The sequence below is a fragment of the Periplaneta americana genome, chromosome 7 (genome assembly GCF_040183065.1).
Source record: "Periplaneta americana isolate PAMFEO1 chromosome 7, P.americana_PAMFEO1_priV1, whole genome shotgun sequence".
Lineage (NCBI taxonomy): Eukaryota > Metazoa > Arthropoda > Insecta > Blattodea > Blattidae > Periplaneta > Periplaneta americana.
Genome location: NC_091123.1, coordinates 56904698 through 56919684, shown reverse-complemented (window position 1 = coordinate 56919684; position 14987 = coordinate 56904698). Strand labels below are relative to the sequence as shown.

At 36.5% G+C, this 14987-nt stretch overlaps 1 protein-coding gene across 1 annotated transcript in view; it reads left to right on the top strand.

The window, feature by feature from the left end:
- Positions 1-10498, top strand: part of LOC138703115 (protein YIPF5-like) — a 71324-nt gene extending 60826 nt beyond the window's left edge. The window contains exon 4 of the mRNA XM_069830703.1: positions 10420-10498. Coding sequence (XP_069686804.1) covers positions 10420-10469 — 50 coding nt within the window. The 3' untranslated portion in view covers positions 10470-10498. The remainder of the gene's footprint in view (positions 1-10419) is intronic.
- The last annotated feature ends 4489 nt before the right edge of the window (positions 10499-14987 follow it).

Here is a 14987-nt window from a genome sequence, read left to right as displayed (position 1 = left end):
ATTAAAATGTTTTGAGATTGGTAACATGAAATTTGTGTTGGTGCCGTCGGAAAGGAGCAGTTCTCCTGAGGAAAATGCACAACAAAAATTATGGAATACAGTAATAATCAACATTGAAGTGTAACAACAATTTATCCGTACTATAGTATAGAGGTATATAAATTAAAATGTTTTGAGATTGGTAACATGAAATTTGTGTTGGTGCCGTCGGAAAGGAGCAGTTCTCCTGAGGAAAATGCACAACAAAAATTATGGAATACAGTAATAATCAACATTGAAGTGTAACAACAATTTATCCGTACTATAGTATAGAGGTATATAAATTAAAATGTTTTGAGATTGGTAACATGAAATTTGTGTTGGTTCCGTCGGAAAGAAGCATTTCTCCTGAGGAAAATGCACAACAAAAATTATGGAATACAGTAATAATCAACATTGAAGTGTAACAACAATTTATCCGTACTATAGTATAGAGGTATATAAATTAAAATGTTTTGAGATTGGTAACATGAAATTTGTGTTGGTTCCGTCGGAAAGAAGCATTTCTCCTGAGGAAAATGCACAACAAAAATTATGGAATACAGTAATAATCAACATTGAAGTGTAACAACAATTTATCCGTACTATAGTATAGAGGTATATAAATTAAAATGTTTTGAGATTGGTAACATGAAATTTGTGTTGGTGCCGTCGGAAAGGAGCAGTTCTCCTGAGGAAAATGCACAACAAAAAATTATGGAATACAATAATAATCAACATTGAACTGTAACAACGATTTATCTGTACTATAATATAGAGTTTATATAAATTAAAATGTTTTGAGATTGGTAACATGAAATTTGTGTTGGTTCCGTCGGAAAGAAGCATTTCTCCTGAGGAAAATGCACAGGAAAAAAATTATGGAATACAGTAATAATCAACATTGAACTATAACAACAATTTATCTGTACTATAATATATAGTTTATATAAATTAAAATGTTTTGAGATTGGTAACATGAAATTTATGTAGGTTCCGTCGGAAAGAAGCAGTTCTCCTGAGGAAAATGCACAGCAAAAAATGATGGAATACAGTAATAATGAACATTGAACTGTAACAACAATTTATCTGTACTATAATATAGAGTTTATAAAATTAAAATGTTTTGAGGTTGGTAACATGAAATTTGTGTTGGTTCCGTCGGAAAGAAGCATTTCTCCTGAGGAAAATCCACAACAAAAAATATGGAATACAGTAATAATCTACATTGAAATGTAACAACAATTTATCTGTAATATAATATAGAGTTTATATAAAAATATTTTGAGATTGGTAACATGAAATTTGTGTTGGTTCCGTCGGAAAAGAGCAATTCTTTTGAGGAAAATGCACAGGAAAAAATTATGGAATACAGTAATAATCTACATTGAACTGTAACAACAATTTATCTGTACTATAATATATAGTTTATATAAATTAAAATGTTTTGAGATTGGTAACATGAAATTTATGTAGGTTCCGTCGGAAAGAAGCAGTTCTCCTGAGGAAAATGCACAGCAAAAAATGATGGAATACAGTAATAATGAACATTGAACTGTAACAACAATTTATCTGTACTATAATATATAGTTTATATAAATTAAAATGTTTTGAGATTGGTAACATGAAATTTATGTAGGTTCCGTCGGAAAGAAGCAGTTCTCCTGAGGAAAATGCACAGCAAAAAATGATGGAATACAGTAATAATGAACATTGAACTGTAACAACAATTTATCTGTACTATAATATAGAGTTTATATAAATTAAAATGTTTTGAGATTAGTAACATGAACTTTGTGTTGGTTCCGTCGAAAAGAAGCAGTTCTTCTGCGGAAAATGCATAGATAGCAGAAAGTTGCGAAATGCGGTAATATTTCTGTGGTGTTCGGGTAAAGGGGAATGTCATTTTTATGCAGATAGAATTTTGTTCCCCAGATGAACACACAAGTTGAATTATACAAGTGATTGTGCAAAAATCATAAGAATACTAGCAGTTGATGTGTTTTCTTTGTGTAGAAAATTATTTGCAATAAGAGTTCCAAGTTTAATTTTCACTTATCTCCAAACTCATTTTTATGACTTATCTCCATTTACCCAAGCAACACAGAATTAACACTGAATTGTAACAGCAATTTATCTGTACTATAATATAGAGTTTATAACAGTTAAAAGCTTTTAAGATTGGTACCATGAAATTTGTGTTGGTTCCTTCGAAAAAGAGCAGTTCTTCTGCGGAAAATGCACAGCAAAAAGTTATGGAATGCAGTAATAATTAACATTGAACTGTAACAATAATTAATTTGCCTGTACTGTAATATAGAGTTTATAACAATTAAAAGGTTTTAAAACACATTTTCCGGAAATAGGACATTTATGAAAAAATTATGTCCGGAAACAGGAACACGTATTCCTATTCTCGAACATTTGCAACACAAATTTTAATGTAAAATATTAAATAATATTCTGGTGCCGACCATATCATCTTATTCTAGTGCCGAGATCATTAAAACATCGAGTTCTTCCTTCATCCCTTTTATGACGCGTAAAGGGGATACCAAAAATACTCTGTCCTTAATAGAGCAAAATTTGTTGGCCGTTTCTTGCATATGTTAAATTTCGATGCTGAATAACCTTCATAGTTGAAAGCGTCGTTAAATTAGTACTTATCCAACAATACGACAATACGACCCTGGTGATGGACCATGTCGTTCAGAAATGTTTGAAACATTTAATCTCAAGACACTGTGGATGTTACCAAATTATTAAAAAATAGGCAAACAAACCTTTCAAGTTTAGAATGAGGGATCTGTAAATCTTACGGAAACACCGGAAAAATACGACCCTGGTAATGGACCATGTCGTTCAGAAATGTTTGAGACATTTAATCTCAAGACACGGTGGATATTACCAAATTATTCCAAAATAGGCAAGCAAACCTTTCAAGTTTAGAATGAGGGATCTGTAAATATTTCGGAAACACCGGAAAAATTATCTCAACACTCTGTTGAAAATGTAATAACCTTTACGTTACGTATCTTACACTATTTCAGTAACAATACAAAAAAAAAAACAAGCAAGCTATAAGGAAGTCAGTTTTAATGCAAAGCAAATTACGTTTTCGCTGAAGTGTGTTAGATTAATAATATTTCATGTTCCGCAATTCTTATGCAAATCGTTTCCGAGATATTAGTATCAAGCGCAGTTTGAACACTGACTTCAATTAATTTATAGGTCAGACAGAGGCTGGGTTATTTGCATTCTCTGGGTTGAGAATCAACATCGGTAACCCATTTACTTAAGTGACAACACACTTCTCCCCTTGTACAAGGTATAGGAGCAAGGCACCGCCGCGCGAAATAGACGCTGTGCAAGAAGTGCTCTATTTAAACAAGGCAATAACCATAAATAATGATAAAAAAGGGCGGAGGACCCGTGTGTCGGGATATCGGATTATCTTCTGAGATGTGGAAGGGGGTGGCAGCGTCGTGAAGACGTTAGACCGGCCGCCTCTGGCTTCTTTTGCTATTCTTCATCGATTGCCCTATTCTGAATTGCTGCGGGCATGAACGATCTATGCCACATGGCTTGCGCACTGTATGCTGTACCGAACACTTCAGTTTTACTTTCTTTGATGTACAAAATATGAAGTGAAACTAAAAGAAGTACTGTATCAAATTGTGATTTTTGACGCAGAGTATGTGTTTTTTCACACTACGTATAGGGAGTCAAATTCACTCAGTGTATCACGAAATTAGATGAGTTAGAAACTCCTACTGTGAGAGAACTAATAGAGATATCCAAATAAACCAAATTGCACTATCGAGTAGAGGGACGAATGTTTCTGCCATGCACGGTCAGAATGGTGACGAGTATTTGCTATAGAAGTGGTGGGGATAGCAACAGTATGGAGGAACAGTGTTGCCAACCTTGGCACATTATGCTAGATCTACCATAATCTTAATTAACCTAGCTTCTAGAATAATTATTTTGGCATACTGCCTAGTTCTATAGAATGTTAGGAGTTTAAAAAATACCATTGGGTGTATAGGCATTTTCTTAGCGGACATCCTCTCTCTTTGTAATACACTATCTACCAAGAAGTTTACCTTGGCCAGACCATATAATTTCAGAACAGCATGGATAAAGAAATCGATAGACGAATAGCCTCAACATGGAGAAAGTTTTGGAGTCTGTCCTTCATCCTAATGGACAAGAGCCAGAAATTGCAGAACAAGAGGCAGATCTTCAACAGCTGCATTGCACCTGTACTTCTATATGGGGCGCAATCCTGGTCACTCACCAAGAAACAGGCATTAAAATTAGGAAGATGCCAAAGAAGAATGGAAAGGAAAATACTCGGAATAAGCCTGAAGGACAGAATCAGAAACGAAAAAGTACGGCGACGAAGCGGCGTAGAGGACGTGGTCACCCTCGCTAATAGGATGAAATGGCGCTGGGGAGGACACGTGGTACGAATGCATCCTACCAGATGGGCACACACGGCGACACTGTGGGATCCAAGAATTGGCTGGAGAAACCGTGGACGACCGAGAACCAGATGGGGGAGACGAGTTCAAGTTGCAGCTAGGAGGACTGTGGACCAGAATAGGACGCCAAAGAACACGGTGGAAGGACGCAGTCAACCAACTTTGAGCGGGAGCAACAACCAGTGCTAGTGAAATTGTGGACAAAGAACTAGGAATGTAAATAGACCATCAGGTCGGCTCTTTTGATGGTCAAGTCTTGAGCCACCCCTCCCCAAGCAGGAGGCCTTGCCCCACTGGGGATTTACGGCTTTTATTATTATTATTATTATTATTATTATTATTATTATTATTATTATTATTATTATTATTATTATTATTATTATTATCTACCAAAAAGTGATTGGGCACTGTTTTTTTTGCCCCTTTAGAACCTCGTGGTACCACCTCTTGTTGCTATAACAGCAGCCACCCTGTCAGGCATGCTCTCCACTAGTTTGTGTAGGATATCCACTGGAATGCGTCGCCATTTCTCTTGCAATATGGCACTCAGCTGGACAATAGAAGTTGACCCCATGTTTCGGCGGTTACTGTGCAGTGGTATGTAGACAGTAATGTTCACCGGTTGGACTGGCCTGCACAGAGTACTGATCTCAATCCCATTGAGCACGTTTGGGACGAATTGGACCGGCGATTGAGGTCTCGGGAGATGCGGCCAACTTCCATTGGTCAACTGAGTTGCCATGTTGCAAGAGAAATGGCGACGCATTCCAGTGAATATCCTACACAAACTAATGGAGAGCATGCCTGACAGGGTGGTTGCTGTTATAGCAACTAGAGGTGGTACCACGAGGTTCTAAAGGGGCAAGAACAGTGCCCAATTACTTTTTCGTAGATAGTGTATAACTAAAATAAGTTATTTAAGTGTTTTCTAACGTATATAAAACAGCAGAAGTAAATCTGAACACTGTAACTAAGCATTGCACAATGGGCCAGAATATCATTCTAGCTGGAAAAAAAAATATTTTTCAAAACCACTAAAGTTGGCGTTTCTACTCTGTAAAGTGTAAACACTAACCACATGTCTGCACTTCAAAAATCTGCAACGCACAAAGGCATTCGGAAAGATTAACATTAGTAAATACATAGCGGAAAATTTATGATTGATAAACACTCGGGCTCGGGCGGTCCGCACGCAGTTGTGCATTGGAGCTAGAGCTGGGACGAGCGAGTAAAACTCAGGGGCGTATTTTGCGGACTACCGGGGCTACCGGCGGTAGCCCAAGGAAATTACAAAAGAAAAAGTTTATAATATAACATAATGTAATAATTTTGTATTACCATATTAGTTTTACCACAGTAATTAAAATTAAAGTAATTGTTAGATTTATATGCGCTCTCTGCTCTCGAAAAGAAACAAGTTGTCAAGGCGGCATCACTGGAGAAACCGCTGCTGCGAGGGGTAGCCTGTGACCGTTCCGCTCACGTCGCACAACTGCCCGTCCCCCACTCCCTTCAGTTTCTATCGTGCAGTGTAGGCGGGTGAGTTGCCGCTCTCGTGATCGGTTTCTTGGAAGGCGCGAAGCAACAATACGTTTAGTACGCTAGCTCATTAATGTGATTGTGTTCTTGCAGTGCAGCATTTTAAATTTGTGATTTGTTCGAGTGTCTAAGAGTTATATTAATTGTGAATTATTAAGTTTTTAATTTCCCAATTAAGTGATATTGTGAAAAATATGGCAGAACAAGTTTCTGGAGAGGTTTGTGTTGAAAATGACTGTGTAATAGAAGGTTTATTAAAAGTGCCTTTTAACCGTCGTACATAACAACGAGAAAGTTGAAATTGTGAAAATGGAAAGACCAACTCCTGAGTTAAATTTGTCCATGGACTTAAAAGACAAACAGCGTGAGTACACACGCCATTTCACTTCAACATCATATGGTAAGTGGAATTGGTTGTGTGGTAGTTCTAAACTGTCTAAACTATTTTGCTGGCCATGTTTGTTATTTAGCCGCGAAACTAATGTGTGGTCAAAAGAGGGGTTTTCTAATATGAACTCCCTTCGAACGGCAGTCCTAAAACACGACAAATCAAAAGCTCGTATTTATAGAAGCATGAACTTTGCAAACTTTGGGAAGACAAGAATTGATTTACAGCTAGATAAGCAAAAAACTCTACACATCAACCAACACAATGCTCTTGTGAAAAAAAATTGGGAGATTTTACTGCGTCTTATTAACGCAGTCTGCTTTCTAGGAAAACAAGAATTGGCTTTTCGGGGTCATAATGAGAGTGTGGAATCAGACAATAGAGGAAATTATATTGAATATTTAAGTTCCTTAAGTGAATTTGACCATTTACTGGCCAATCATCTTGAGAGTTCAACAGTATTCCGTGGTACTTCTCCCGCAATTCATAATGACTTAATATTTGCTATAACTGGGGTTATGATAAAGAACATAAAATCTGAAATAGAAGAAGCACCTTTTGTGGCCATTGTTGTTGATGAAACAAGTGACTGCTCTAATCAGAGTCAATTGTCCACTGTTTTAAGATACGTCGACAGTACTGCCAATGTTCAAGATCGGTTTATAGGATTCACAAATGTCAGTTCGGGCAAATTTGCTGCTGCTTTGTTTCAGCATGTGGAAGGTGTTATAGCAGAATACAATGTCAGCAGTAAGTTAATTGCACAGACATACGATGGTGCTTCAGTTATGGCGGGAAATATTAATGGCTTAAAAACAACAGTTCAAGAAAAGTATCCTCAAGCACTATTTGTCCATTGTTACAGTCATGTTCTCAATTTAGTTTTGCAACAAACTACTTCATCCATTCCAGAATGCCGCATTTTTTTCAAAACGCTATCGGATTTAGCTGCATTTTTCTCATCATCTCCTAAAAGATCAGAAAAACTCAAGGAATTTATGAACAAGAAACTCCCAAAAGTAGCACCAACTAGATTGAATTTTACATCTCGGCTTGTAAATACAGTAAAGGAATACAGAGAAAAACGGACTGCTTTCTTTGAAAATATCATTTGTAATGACTCTGAAGAAAACTGGGATGATGCTGTAAATGTGCAGGCTCAAGGATATTTGAATTTTTTCACACAGTTTCAGAATATATTTCTTCTTGAAGTCTATGCTAGAGTGTTCGCACATACAGATGTGCTCTACAATATTCTTCAGACAAAAAGTCTAGACATAGCATACTGCTTGCAAGAGGTATCAAAGTTAAAAAAGACTATATCCGAGTTCAGATGTAGTGGGTTTCCGTCCATATGGAGTAATATAGAAAATGAAAATTCTTCAGCCAATACAATGGAACCACCATTAAAGCGAAGAAAAGGAGATGATGAATTGAAATACAGGCAGCTGTACTACAGCATACTAGATCGTATGCACATGGAAATTACTGACAGATTTTCTGATTATGGAAAGCTTCAGTTCACACATCTTCTAGATTCTCAAAAATTGTCTGCTTATAGAGAAAACTTCCCGAATGAGGCACTAAACAAATTATTTCAGTCCTATAACAGTCACTTTGATCAAGTACGTTTGAAAAATGAATTAAGTGTAATATATTCAGCAGAAGTCTTTGATTTTCGAACAAACCTATCCATGAAATATTATCTGCCATATATGAAAACCAGCTGAACCAAGTTATTCCTGAAGTCCTTAAATTGGCAACATTAATTGTGACAATACCAGCTACGTCAGCATCAGTAGAAAGAACATTTTCTGCGTTGAAGAGAATAAAATCCTACTGTAGATCAACTCATACACAAGAACGTTTATCCGGCTTGGCACTAATATCCATTGAAAAGTCATTTCTACAGAAACTTTGCAAGTGGCCCAACTGTAATTTCAAGGACGAAGTCATCAACGTATTTTCGTCCCAATCAAGACGTCTGGAATTCACATAAATATGTAAGGAATTTTATTATAGGGATTTTAAAATATATTTTGTGTAATAATAGGGTCAATGGTAGCCCAAACCCTTTAACCAGTATACGCCACTGGTAAAACTGTTGAGTTACTCGGTTCTATAGGTGTATATGCTTGGCAGCGGAGCACCGAAGTTACTCGGTTAACCGTAGCCGTTAAGGGTAAGTTAAAACAGAGTTCACGTGTTTGTCTTAGTTCTAGCAGATAACGACGTAGCTACTATTGTATTTAAATATTTTCTGCTGCAGGAAAAATTATTATTTCCGACAGGAGATCATCCTTATCCCCAAGGCGGGCTGAAACCCTAGTATTTTTGAAGAGGAATTCATCCTATATATGACACTATCAAGTGTGTCTAATGAACAGTGACAGTCTGTACATATTACTGTATACAAATAAAATAATAATAATATAATAATAATGATAATTATTATTATTATTATTATTATTATTATTATTATTATTATTATTATTATTATTATTATTACAGTGTTTGATTAATATTGAAATATATCAGAGGAAGTGCATTAAATTTTTCTATTTGTATTAACTGGATTTATGTTGACTCATCAGTCATCATTTTATTTGTATTTATTTCTATGATTTATGTTACTTAATTACTTTAATTTATCAATAATATCTTCACCAAAGAGAATATGGTTGCATGGAAGGCTAGTCATGTTATAAAATAAATAAACATTATGTTCTTCAGTTCAAGGTTTAACTTTTTATTGAATATTTTATCTACTTTCCGGTCCATACCTGTGGAGTAACGGTCAGCGCGTCTGGCTGCGAAACCAGGTGGCCCGGGTTCGAATCCCGGTCGGGGCAAGTTACCTGGTTGAGTTTTTTCCGGGGTTTTCCCTCAACCCAATACGAGCAAATGCTGGGTAAATTTCGGTGCTGGACCCCGGACTCATTTCACCAGCATTATCACCTTCATATCATTCAGACGCTAAATAACCTAGATGTTGATACAGCGTCGTAAAGTAACACAATAAATAAATCTACTTTCCGTAATAGTAAATAATTTTTAAGTGCTTTAGGCAGCGCTTCATAGAGCCCATTTCTTTCTATCTTCTTTTTTTACTTAGTTTAACGTTTACCTCACATGTTAAGTTATTAGGCTTTAGTATTATAAATTATTTTGTAAATTTTATTTCGTCGTCATGTATAACAACATTGAAGGTTAAATAGGTCTTTTAAATAAAATAACTCCGCAAATAGCTGTAATCACGCAAATAAAATTTGCAACCCCAATTTTGCAACGAAGAGAAGCACTTCTTTTCTCGTTAATCGGCAAAGCGAAAGCGCTTTACTACAACGCTTTCAAAACACGCTTGGTTTCACTTTCAAAGTACGTTCTAAAATCGACTTATTCTATCCAAATTTTAAATCCGCCGCTACAAATTTGTACTCTGTACTGTATTCGGTTCAACCGAGTAGTGACGTCACAGTATCAGCTCCGAACCGAACCGCTCCGTCCCCAGCCCTAATTGGAGCGATGCAAGGGAAGATCGGAAGATGCAAGGGATTTTTGACAGGCTTCTGGTGAAATATTCGGGACGGTTGAAGGCAGAGATGAATTCCTTATTAGAAAGTCAATGATATAGTTAAAGAACCTTGTATCTGGTTTACAGGAGGAACGGAAGAACATTTCAATTGCGAGCATAAGTTCTTTGTCAGAAAATTCTTTCGTAAGCAAAGGAACAGTAATTTGTTTCGTTTTGAGTTCTGCCTCATGAAAGGATTTTTTGGGCTGATCAACACCCGAAACTGATGGCAATGGATTTCGTAATGTTACACCACTGTATGTGTGTGGGTATGTACTGTAATATGTGTGTGTGTGTGCCCGCGTCGAATATCTATTTATTAATATCACCATAGAAGCCTGAAGGTAAATTTTTTTCAACGTAATGAGTTTGTATTGGATATGTAAAATAATGAAGATTCTTTTTTGTTACAGAGCTTGGGATTAACCCGGATCACATCATACAAAAGGTAAATAGGAATTAATACACTTATTCGTTAATCAAATACTCGTACTTGACCGTAATTTAATACCAGGAATATTTTTACTATGCATTTGGATAATACCACAGTCTAGTACAGGGATGAGACGTTATTAGCTCCCAATCACGGTAGACGAGCTCGACCTTGATCACGAGCGCATAGCGCACTCACTGTAACGTAGACAACAGGGATGCACATGCACATGCAGCGAATAAAGGCAGCAATTATTACAATAACTTGCGTTACTAAATTTCTGGCTATGTAATAGGGCTAATTACTCGGTTATTTAATATACATGTACATATATAAACAAATCGCAAAGGGAAGGGTTTTTAGAAATAAAAAGAGAAATAGGAAACGTTATTGTATGTAAACCATTTTATTGTTAAAAGCAATTATTTATTATGTAAATATTTCACTTCATTGGTTAGGAGAAACTAATAGGGTCTATCTGCTCGACGTGTGTGATCTCTAAGTACTTTTGAGTATTTGTTGAAAAAATAATAATGGCAATATTGATTTAAATAGAGCATATTGATTGTGTGATTGTGAAAATGTAGTCCTTACTCTCCAGTCGTGATTATGTAATGAGTTTTCTTAGAGTGATTTGTGAGATGCACGTAACACGAAAAAAACAAATTGATTAAATTAAGATATTGAGAGCCATCGTAATTTTTGGGGTCAATCGTTTGAGGGGATATGTATGGCTTTTAAAACTTCCACAATTTCGGCCAAAATTTGTGAAATTTAAACTATATAAACAGATCTATAATAATATCATCTGTAGAAAATTTTGTGCAATTAGGTCTAATAGTTTTGAAATTATATTTTTACGTATATTTTATATTGACGTTACTAAAAAGCTCCTTGTGTCAAAGTTTTCAAAATGTTTAGTTCGTATTTGCTAAAAATCCTGAAAATAGTTATTGGAATAAAAGTGAATTAGCATTTTGAGTTTAGTAATAGTATAAGTTAAAGTGCAATCAAAGATAAAATATTATTTCTAAATTAAAGAAACACGTAGTCTAATAAAAGTAAATATCCAGAAACACGCAACAAATAAAACATCAATAATACATTTAAAATAAAGAAATAAAAGGAATCTAGATACTATCTGCTGACCGAAATGTAAATTAATTTACCTTCGATGTCAATTCCGAAATGAATTAATTTTTTTCTTCTCCTGAATAATGCCGATATTTTTTCATGTTGCGTCTCATAAATCCGTTTTATGTTGCTTTTTTTTTGCAAATATCTTTTTTACACAACAAACACTGGACTTCATCACCATGTTCGAAGCTTAAATATTGTATCTTCCACTCCTCCTTGAAAGCTTTAAGCGCCTCCGTTCCGTCATGATGCGCTGTGTTCTAAGATCTGTACATCCTTTAGCAATGTTTACAGGTAAAAGAGCTCCGCGCGCGCGTAGCGGGCATAAAATAGCTCTCGCCCGCAAATATTAGTCACCATCGCAAGACTGGTCTAGTATATACAGTCACGAAGCTCAATACGTAGTAAATATGCATCCATAAATAGTTGCTAATCACTAGGATCGCTAATATCGCCTCATTACAGACAATGCGAAATAGTACCGGTACAGTCTATTGTTCCTAGTACCCTCACAACTCAAGCTTCGTGACTGTATATACTAGACTGTGGTAATACCTTCACGGCGAAGGATAAGTCTTTAGTGTTCAGGAAAAAGTGCTGGATCATAGATTCGACTTAACGTCTGGGGAGCGTGTTCACGCCTGTGTGCTTCTCCCTGTTCCCACCTAATAAGAAAGTATGAAATGCTTTATCTCCGGCCCTTGTGGAGGGGGTATAATATCATGGCTGAGATTGGAATAATAATTAGAGCAGCATCAGAATGACTTACATAGCGCTTTTTGATGTCGTGTTTTAACTGGCTTATAGTTAAAGCAGTTATTGATCCGTGAAAACGTTCATTATTCCCTCGTGCTGCTAGCTTTTTCGTGCGAAATTTTTAAGTAGTTTTCGTTTCATATAGAACTACGCTTGTTACCGTTACGGGCGGGATAAGAAGATATTATAAAAAGGTTTAGGGTTCTGTCTTAATGTTCATTACATTTCTTTGGTATAAACTCCATCTTTGTCAACTATCTCCTATGCAGACAACTCTTAGGAGAAGGTATTAGCTACGCCAGAATTAAACAACACTTGTTTACAATAACACAAAAATATATAATGTATTGAACACTTCGTACCGTTGTATGTGTGTGTATATTTATATACAGGGACATCATTTTATTTTTACTAACATTTCTAATATTAACCTGGCTATAACTTTGGATTAACGGTTGAGAACTGGAAACACTGTTCGCTACCCCTTTCCACGACTGGAGTTCGATGATACTGGCGTAAAATACAAACAAATCACTTTACTAGGTATAGGAGGGAAGAAAAGTAATTCATCCATTTACGTAAAGTAGGAAATATCGCGATTTTGAGTTTGATAATTTTCATTAGTTTTTCTTTAATCAAAATAAAGTACAGTATTAACAATAAGTGTTTTTACTCACGAACTGAGCTATCCATTCGGACGTATTCATTATGCAGTGTTCATTATACTGTCTACAGCACATTAGCGTACAATATAGAGAATGAAGTTAAATTGAAAAATAATTATAATACGGATATTTAAACACAATTTTGAAAATGGTGGCCGTTCATTTCGATACAGGCTTCAGTTCTAATGTGCATATTATCGCACTATAGACTATTGTACATAATTCCCATTACCAGCTTCTGTTCTTTGTACTAGTAACTCATGTTGAAATAATTCTGTACCTACTCTATAAAAGAGTACCTTACGTACTCTAAATTCAATCTTCACTTCTACCCGATCCGAAAAGATAAAATTGCTCAGACATGCTATCTACTGTCCGTCCAAGTGGTTTTGTCGTAGGGTCGTAAAAAAGGAGGGAAATCACATAACGATTAATTAACGAGGCCCTTTTATTTGAGTTATTTTAAACAGTTGTATAATATTAAGCGGACGTCCAATTCCTAACAGAAATTAATGTTTTCAGAATAGAGTTAAGACAGCCTAGCCACTAGTCTTTACAGAGGGGCGAGCAGAAGCGTGTGGGGGAAACCGGGATGCGACATAGGCAAACGGACGACAGTACCTGTGCGAGAATATGATTCAATATTGAAAGCTCTTTCGTTACTGGAAAACGCGAACATATTTCTAGAACGTATTATACTCACTCAGTACTGTTTGTGTTTACTATGACCGTAAGGCGACTTTGGTTGTATACGCTTGGTTCTGTGTGGAGAACGGTTGGAAGTTTACTAGTAGAAGGGGTGGGAGTGAAGTACATTAAAAAACTCAGGTACAATAAAAATTATTATTGGTTTTTAAAGGTTGTGTTTGCTTAGTTAAAGGGAAATAAAAAAAAAGCTTAATTAAATAATCCGTTAATAAGTCAGACAGTTGCTTCACTTCCCCTTCGGGTGTCCGCCTCCCTCCATAGGTGCTATGCACGTTTATTGTTACACAGTGGCTCGCAGCACGATCACATTTTCGCCACGGCTGCTGTAGGTAGACCTTCAGCCTGGATGCGTCTATACAGGATCTGCCCCAAATGGAATGAACAGCAAGTTATGGCGCTTGTAGGTAACAGAACGGGCACTATTTATTATAATGTATTGAATTATTAATTTCGGTAAACAGTGAACGCGTAAAAGAACTGGTCATTTGGACAAATGACCATGCGGAATAATGACCATTCGCAAAAATGTATTCGGGAAAGTAGGTTTCGGAAAAATGGTCAGTCGGAAAGTTGATTTCGGAAAAATGGGTGCAAACGGTGCCATCCTGCCCCAGGCCTGACAGCCAGGTCCCAGCCGCACATGAGTAGCCTGATAAGCCCCAGATGCCCAAAGCCCCAAATCTTTCCTTTATCGGAAACACGTAGGCCTACTACCCCCAAAACTTTACCCCAACCTATTTTTACTATTGCAGAACATACATAGATGAAATGTGGTGGAGAGTGCTTGGTGAAATTATAGAGAGAAACGGGAGTACCCCTAGAAAAACCCTCTGTAACGTCTACTTTGTCCACAAATTCCATCACTTGGCCAGGAATCGAACCCGGATCACCTGGATTTAAGAGCAGCGGGCTAGCATTTGAGGCTCAGACGCGGTTTGCTTTTGGTAGGACAGATGATCTGAAATCTAGCTTTGTGAATAAGAAGAAATTATTACAGAAAATAAACGGTGTTCGGTCTGCATAAACTGTTGATTTTAATGTGTGTACTCAGAATTCAGGACACGGCTTGAAATATGACAAGCTAATGATAAGTTTTGCCTTTCAATCCCATGGTCATAATATTTCTCTTTCCTGATTTGGCCGATACCGGAGACCACGTTCTCATACGTACCGCTAATTAGAGACCCCAGTTGATGGAGATCAGGGGAGGATCTGAAAGGTAATTAGTCGTACATCATCGAAATTGGGGTGGTAGCTTTCTGTGAAGGGTAGTTATTTGTAG